At 46.2% G+C, this 8,364-nt stretch overlaps 1 protein-coding gene and 3 non-coding genes across 4 annotated transcripts; all 4 read right to left on the bottom strand.

The window, feature by feature from the left end:
• Nucleotides 1-268: 268 nt before the first annotated feature.
• NOP56 (NOP56 ribonucleoprotein) lies at nt 269-7,961 on the bottom strand. The gene is made up of 12 exons (XM_053704387.1): nt 7,884-7,961; nt 5,933-6,022; nt 5,634-5,748; nt 4,874-5,035; nt 4,587-4,785; nt 4,108-4,295; nt 3,846-3,997; nt 3,458-3,558; nt 3,044-3,192; nt 2,536-2,657; nt 1,710-1,853; nt 269-724 (listed from the first exon to the last, which is right to left on the bottom strand). Exons 1-12 carry the CDS (start codon nt 7,884-7,886, stop codon nt 482-484), a joined length of 1,668 nt encoding a protein of 555 aa, XP_053560362.1. The 5' UTR covers nt 7,887-7,961; the 3' UTR covers nt 269-481.
• Nucleotides 1,937-2,007, bottom strand: LOC128650679 (small nucleolar RNA SNORD57). Its single transcript, XR_008400943.1, has one exon. It is a non-coding gene; the product is annotated as a small nucleolar RNA SNORD57 (small nucleolar RNA).
• On the bottom strand, nt 2,805-2,876 carry LOC128650680 (small nucleolar RNA SNORD56). Its single transcript, XR_008400944.1, has one exon. It is a non-coding gene; the product is annotated as a small nucleolar RNA SNORD56 (small nucleolar RNA).
• LOC128650692 (small nucleolar RNA SNORA51) lies at nt 4,423-4,558 on the bottom strand. The gene has a single exon (XR_008400956.1). It is a non-coding gene; the product is annotated as a small nucleolar RNA SNORA51 (small nucleolar RNA).
• Nucleotides 7,962-8,364: the final 403 nt, after the last annotated feature.

Raw genomic sequence — 8,364 nt, 5'->3', positions numbered from 1 at the left:
GTCCTGTGGGGAGGCCTGAGGACAGGTTTGAAAATTAGAGAACAAAAATGTTTTACTTCTATTAAATTAGCTTCATTATCTTGGTATCCTCTGTAGAAAAGCTCACCTAGGTAGGCTCAAGAGTAGCTATTACTGGGAGCTAGCTGCATATACATGACTCATTGGCTTCCGCTACATCCCAGTAGTGCATTGTTACTCCAACAAAAGATGCCAATAGACTGAAGCTAATTGGTGCAACATGAAATTGTAAACATCTAGACTCCTTAAATGAGTTTTTAGAAGATTTTAATCCAAAAAATAGTTACATTCAGGTAGATGGACAAAGGGGCGATATCGGGTCTCTTACGTACAGAGACCCCCCCCAAAGATAAAAAAATAAATGTGAAATGTTACAAGCGTTTGGCACAACCCTCAGGCTAAACAAAGTCTCTGGGATTGCAGCCCCTGGGCTAGGACTCTGCCCCCCAGGAGCCTCAGTCTATCAGCTGTCATCTTCCTCCTGCACTTTAGATTTTTTCTTTTTCTTTTTTTCTGTGTGCGGAGTTTCTTCTGTGACACTTTTTTTCTTTTTCTCCGGCTTAGGCGTCTCCGAGACAGATTTCTTCTTTTTCTTCTGCTTTGACGGAGTTTTCTCCACGACCTCCTCCTCCTCTAGCCCATTTTCCGAGACCTCAGCTTCAGACTCTGTCCTTTTCTTGCTCTTTTTCTTTACTGGCTGTTCATCCTTTGGAGGAGAAAAGAGTTGTTAGTGCCCAGGAGAAAAAAAAAAATCTTATTATATGAAAGTCCCGTAGCGCTGGGTAGAGAGAGGCTTACCATAAGAGTTTGTGATACATAACAGATCTAGTACAAGAGGGTAGCGCTGGGTAGAGAGGCTTACCATAAGGGTTTGATACATAAGACTATACCCAGTGCTACCCTGTTGTACTAGATCTGTATAGTCTGTCACATATCACAAACCCTTATGGTAAGCATCTCTCTAACCAGCGCTACCTTCTTGAACTAGATATGTAGAGAGGCTTACCATAAGGGTTTGTGATACATAACAGATCTAGTACAAGAGGGTAGCGCTGGGTAGAGAGAGGCTTACCATAAGGGTTTGTGATACATAACAGATCTAGTACAAGAGGGTAGTGCTGGGTAGAGAGAGGCTTACCATAAGGGTTTGTGATACATAACAGATCTAGTACAAGAGGGTAGCGCTGGGTAGAGAGAGGCTTACCATAAGGGTTTGTGATACATAACAGATCTAGTACAAGAGGGTAGCGCTGGGTAGAGAGAGGCTTACCATAAGGGTTTGTGATACATAACAGATCTAGTACAAGAGGGTAGCGCTGGGTAGAGAGAGGCTTACCATAAGGGTTTGTGATACATAACAGATCTAGTACAAGAGGGTAGCGCTGGGTAGAGAGAGGCTTACCATAAGGGTTTGTGATACATAACAGATCTAGTACAAGAGGGTAGCGCTGGGTAGAGAGAGAGGCTTACCATAAGGGTTTGTGATACATAACAGATCTAGTACAAGAGGGATGGGGCCCTGCTCCGACAGCTTAGTCATTTTGTCACAGTACAGAATTACCAGTGGAACCACCAGTAAAGGGACCTGTGGAGCAGTCTCATTAAATCACTTTTATCCTCCAGTCAGATGAACAAGAATCTTCATCTCCACAAGTCCTAAGATTATCGTCACCAAACCACAGAACACCAACCTCCTTTGGTTTTTTTTTGGGTGTGGGCTCCTCATCCGCCTCCTCATCAACTTCTAGCGCCTCCAGCTTCCTCTTCTCACGCTTTTTCTTCTTCTTTTCCTTCTTCGCTTGTTTCCTCTTTATCTCTGCAACAACCTCTGTGGCCTGGAAGAGACTAGAATCATGAGTACCCGCTCCCTACACGTGCCCCTTCACAAAACCCATCAGTAGCGCCTGCAGCAAGTGCTGGATCAGCCTCATTAAATCAGTTTTTGCCTCCACTAGTTTTAGTCAGGAGTAGAAAGTTACATCACTTCCAGCACCAGCAACCAAGAATCCCTGTGTGTCCTTCTATACAAGGAACTATCAGCTGCACAGCGATTGCTCCCCTTACCCTACACTTAATCAAGGTAACAGGAACATTCATACAGAATATAAAATCACATGCTCTAATTAGAAAGTATACTTTGTTCTTATGGTATTCTTTGTTGAACAGCATACCTAGGTAGGTAGTGAGCACATCCTGGGGCATTGTATATTATACATATGCAAGAAAACAGAAATATATATATATATATATATATATATATATATTATATATATATATATATATATATATATATATAAACTTGACATTATTAAATCATTCTTGCAAAACTAAAAGAGTGCTCCAGGCACGTGCACGTTCCTAAGCCAACATACCTGCTTTTTAAAGGATACAAAGAACAAAGTAAACAAAAAATCTAAAGTTTTTTTTTTTTTTAATGTTGGCAACAAGATATTCTGGCTTTCATGTCCAATTGACAAACAAGGCTACTACAGGGCAACTGTACCCAAATGAACTCACCTCAGTCACAGCTTCCTTCATCACATCTAGGTTCTTGCGAGGGGCATCTCCGGTTTCATAGAACGACAGTCGCTCCTCAACCTGTTCTCTCAGTTTGTCGCCAAACACGCAGGTCGGGACCTCTAAAAAAAAAAAAAAAAAAGCAAGTGATTATCTGATCGAGAGCTTATACCGCAGTATTAAGTGAATTACCAGCTCTATACGAATGTAACTTCTAAACAGGACACTGTGTGCGGCTCTCAGCGCAACATACCAAGATATCCTTAGCACTGCTCAGAGAAGTCTGTCAACATTCACTGAGGGTGATATACTGTTGACGAAAAATTTGTACATCATTGCAGCAGCCAAAGAATTATACCTGGGACCAGAACGAGTCCAGGAAACTGTTCAAGTTGTAAGCAAAGTTCTGCTGACAATACCCTCAGCACCACATTACTATAGGTAGTTTGCTCTCTAAAACAGACAGGAATAGGGCACCAAGGGATGCTGCAGCTTAGTGAATACGCACCTGAGAAGCAGTCTATCCGCGATGCAATGGTGCACTTATTAGCCAAATAGCGGGAGATCCGGCCCTTGTTCTTTGCAGCTGCTCGGCCAATGAAAGTGGAGTGAAAGATCAGGCCGTACTTAGGAGTGTTCCCTCGGGTCTTTAACGCTCTGCAACAGGTTCATTTTACACATTATAAACGCAACATACAAAGATAGGTACAAGATGAGGCCCCATCTCTATGTGACAGTGACAAATACCCCACTCACTCAGACATTAGCAGACCTGCTCAGCACAGACCATCAGGCACTCAATCAAAAACCAAAGGACAGTGGTTGTTCAGACTCTGGGGCTTGTGGTTATCACTCACGCGGTACCAACGTGTCAAACAGCACCCAGTGACCTGCCATCACCACAACCACCCTGCAGCAGTACCTGAAGAGAGCCTTCTCCGCTCCCAGAATCTGCACCGTGGACGCTGGGTACTTGGCGAGATTAGTCAGACTGCCGGCGTGCGAGATCAGACGGGCACCCACCTGCAGATAAGGACAGTGTTAGACATGTGACCATTACAGTACATACAGAATATAGGAGCCCCCCATAGGTTGCAGATCAGCAATGGAAGTTGTCAGCAGCTTGTGTCAGAGGATTGACAGATTTCACTGAACATCATTTCTGCTAGTTACAAATAATTATATGGTGGCCCTGACCCTGGGGAACCTGTTATAAGCGTATTAGACTCAGCTCATGTGGGGATTAAATTTATCACAATTAAAAACCACCAGTGGGACAAAACCAACAGTTGCGCTTCTCTAGAACTTACCACTTCCCCAATGAGAGCAGAAAGGCTGGGAGCCACTTGATTCATCTTGGAGCGAAGATACTCCTGCAACCCCTTCCTGTACTCAGACAGCGAAATGACACGGCTGGAGAAGCTTTCAATGTTTATCAGGTCAATGGGAGAAATGTCCATGCCTAGGAGGAGACCGCACAGAATTTAGCTAAAGGAGTTCCTTAATTGGCTCGCTAAGGTCAGCAAACACCTGTGTCAGCCAAGCAGTTAAGACTCTTGCATCTAGACTTACCCATGGATGAACGGGACGCCTCCAGAACCGCCTGAGCCTTAGCACTGTCCATAACAATCTCCTCCATGTCTTCCAGTTTATCCTCGCTCAGTTCTTTGCGGTTCCCAATGTACTTGGTCATACGACAGTAGGTGTAGTTGTCCGGAACAATCTTTATCAGCTCTGGGAAGTGATAACCATACCATTCTCTGCACAGAACAGAAAAAACTAGATGTAAGTTACATGGAAAAAACATGAACAGGACACTTTTATGGACCTAGTACACCATATTTGAAACCAGATGACGTTATGATTGCAGAACCTAACCCCGTCAGAAAATGTCCCCCCGATAACAATACAGTCATGGCCTAGTCAGCCAGTCTGTGGTGTAAACAGAGAAAATAATTTTCCTCCGCTTCCTGTACAGTCAGTGGGAAGGTCAAGCACTGCCTGTGGTAAGCAATGGGAGGGCGACTCACAAGACATGCAGACCTACTGACCTGACCCTCATAGAAAAAGTGTTTATGTCCTTGTCCAGCTGGTCCAATAAACTGATTGACTGTATGATCATGTTGTCCACTCTGTTGACATTGAACTTGACCTTGGCTCGGGAGTAGCTGTGCCCCAGACCCAGCTGGGCTTTAGATGCCGATTGTGCAGTGAGACCCTTCACCAGTGCATGGAAGTGATGCCGGATCCCTGTAAAGGAAACCAATGGAATGTAACCAATGCCCCTAACCTAGTGCTGCCTGCTTGATCTGACGTCAGGTTTACAAAAGATACCTACCTCTTATTATTTCAGCAACCACACCACCTGCCTGGCATGAGATCTTCAGCTCCTCCTGGATGGCAGCTCCAATTTTAGAGTCAGCAACTCCTAACAAAGCCTTCTTCTTCTTAGCTGGCAAGTTTGTCTCCAGGAAAAGCTTGAGGTCCTCATGCAGGACACCTGGAACAGAGATAAAGTTCATACCTCCTCCTTGCATGTTTCACTTTATAACCATGTTACTGCCGTTTTACCATCTAGGCCACTGGTTTTCACACATGTCTTCAGGCCTCCCCAACAGTTCAGGCCTGCTGGATTACCTTGGATGAGAGCAGGTAAAAATACCAGGTTTATAAATCAGCTAATTTCACCTGTGCTCTAGTAATCCTCAAAATGTGGTCTGTTCGAGAGGCCCGAGGACGGGTTTGAAAACCAGTGGTCTAGACACATCCCTTAAATGTCCGCTCTCACGTGCTCAGTAAGTTCTGCTGACATCACAGGAGTCAGTGGATTGACAGATCATTTGTCACATCACTGCACGCTAGACAGACCGCACCTGGCTGTATGGTTATTAGGGACGTGCAAAAAATGTGTCAAGTATGGCTGTAGCTACCAGCATTTGGCAGCAAACTAGAGCTATCTATTTGCACATGTTTTATGTGTTGCACTTTTACACTAATATGGTGCTGAGCGCCACAGCATGCGTCCATATTCAGCAATGATTATAGTAAACCATATCTCCATACCAGTCTGACAGGTGGCAATAGGGCTTTGTACTCACCTTCAGAGATGGCATTCACATTCTCCAGGGCACTCTGGGCAGATTTGAAGGGCAGGAAACCGGCCAGCTTCACCACACTGCTAAATTTGCCAACATTCAGCATGCTCTCCTCCACCTGCAGGAAACAAAAGCCACTGCTTCAACACAACATAGATTTGGTTAAGATACTAAGACAACTTATTACATTTAGGTCAGCACTCAGCAATAAAAATCTTGACATCACATGGCTCAGTGGATTGACAGATCATAAAAACATCATAGTGCTGTACAGGTAATGAGTACTAAACCTGTTCACCAACCTGAGGCAGCAGCATGCCAATCTCCTCCACCTCTTGTACCACAAACAGTGCGTACCCAGCGGCATGTTCAAATAGCACGTGAAGCAGCACCTGTAGAGAGTAAATTGGTTAATCACACGGGAATATATAAATTAACCAGCTTGTCATGCCCAACCTGCCCCTGTCATATGCCTAGTGTGTGTGGCATGAGGATACAGGCACAGTGCCACTGTAATAAGTCTAGACCCAGCTTGTACACTGAGGTGTGTGTGGCATGAGGATACAGGCACAGTGCCACAGTAATACGTCTAGACCCAGCTTGTACACTGAGGTGTGTGTGGCATGAGGATACAGGCACAGTGCCACTATAATACGTCTAGACCCAGCTTGTACACTGAGGTGTGTGTGTGGCATGAGGATACAGGCACAGTGCCACAGTAATACGTCTAGACCCAGCTTGTACACTGAGGTGTGTGTGGCATGAGGATACAGGCACAGTGCCTGTTGTGGTTCCTATACTGTGCCAGGGTCTTGTAGCAGGGTCTCGTGTGGCACCAGTGTGTGTGGGGGGGGGGTTTATAGCCTGGGTCTTGTGTGGCACCAGTGTGTGGGGGGGGTTTATAGCCTGGGTCTTGTGTGGCACCAGTGTGTGGGGGGGGTTTATAGCCTGGGTCTTGTGTGGCACCAGTGTTTGTGTGTGGGGGGGTTATAGCCTGGGTCTTGTGTGGCACAGTGTGTGTGTGGGGGGTTATAGCCTGGGTCTTGTGTGGCACAGTGTGTGTGTGTGGGGGGGTTATAGCCTGGGTCTTGTGTGGCACAGTGTTTGTGTGTGGGGGGGTTATAGCCTGGGTCTTGTGTGGCACAGTGTGTGTGTGTGGGGGGGTTATAGCCTGGGTCTTGTGTGGCACAGTGTGTGTGTGGGGGGGGTTATAGCCTGGGTCTTGTGTGGCACAGTGTGTGTGTGGGGGGGTCATAGCCTGGGTCTTGTGTGGCACAGTGTTTGTGTGTGGGGGGGTTATAGCCTGGGTCTTGTGTGGCACAGTGCTTGTGTGTGGGGGGGTTATAGCCTGGGTCTTGTGTGGCACAGTGTGTGTGTGGGGGGGTTATAGCCTGGGTCTTGTGTGGCACAGTGTTTGTGTGTGGGGGGGTTATAGCCTGGGTCTTGTGTGGCACAGTGTTTGTGTGTGGGGGGGTTATAGCCTGGGTCTTGTGTGGCACAGTGTTTGTGTGTGGGGGGGTTATAGCCTGGGTCTTGTGTGGCACAGTGTGTGTGTGGGGGGGTTATAGCCTGGGTCTTGTGTGGCAAGGTGTGTGTGGTTAATGAGGTACATAGGGGCAGTTGGTTGAGGGTTATGCAGAAGGGGTGGGGAAGGAAGCAGCAATACAACATAAAGCAGAGTGTTTATTAAATGGGCAATAAACGGCTTATCACGTGGTTACTTCTGCAATAATTAATCTGTGCAACAGTAAATGAATTAACATTGTGCTTAATACAGGTGCACTAACCACAGTCATTATGTTAACCACTGCTGGGACCAATTTCAATATGTAGCAGGGTTAGCCACGTGCCATCTGCACAGTAGCAGCGTTAAAGGGATCAGACAGCTGCAGTTTTACTGAGTTCTCATCTGACTTCAGGGTGCTGGGCTGACAAGAAGCACAGGTGGGTAGGCTCAGGAGCAGTACTGCAGGAAGCTAGCGGCACACACTGTCACTGAGGCGCGTGCACAGACTATAGGGTTACACGCAGCACTGAACCAAACGGGCCAGATACAAAAAGCATAAAACCAGAGCGCGTCACCGCATCATACGCGGATACTGCAGCTCGGTGCCGGAGCACGTGCTCGTTAAATGAACCTCTACATAACTGTACCCTCGTCTACCTCCCCCGGACTCAGCACTGACTGTCGGCTCCCTCCCCCGGACTGGACTCACCACTGACTGACTGCCCGCTCCCTCCCCCCGGACTCACCATGACTGCAACTCCGTCTCACACCGCAGCCGCCAACAGAATGACCGAACCTCACGCAATGCGCCAGCCTAACCCCGGATTTTAGCTACGCCCCCCCCATCAGCCAATCACACGACGGACAAGTTGGACGTAGCTTCCGGCAAACTAGCACTACTTCCCGCACTCTATGGTGGTTAGGAGGACCGTGGAGAGCCACGTGCTAAGAGATGTGAGCGAATCACTGTCTGGCTTCCCTGAGTGATTAGTGTGTGTTATATATATATATATGTGTGTGTTATATGTGTGTGTGTATATATATATATATATATGTATATATGTGTGTTTGTTATGTCTATGTGTTATATATATATATATATATATGTGTGTTAGTGTTATATATATATATATATGTGTGTGTGTGTTATATATATATGTGTGTGTGTTATGTCTATGTGTTATATATATATATGTGTGTGTGTGTTATATACATAGTTGCCAACAT

The sequence above is a fragment of the Bombina bombina genome, chromosome 2, assembly GCF_027579735.1.
Source record: "Bombina bombina isolate aBomBom1 chromosome 2, aBomBom1.pri, whole genome shotgun sequence".
NCBI lineage: Eukaryota > Metazoa > Chordata > Amphibia > Anura > Bombinatoridae > Bombina > Bombina bombina.
This window is presented reverse-complemented; position numbering and strand designations above follow the sequence as displayed.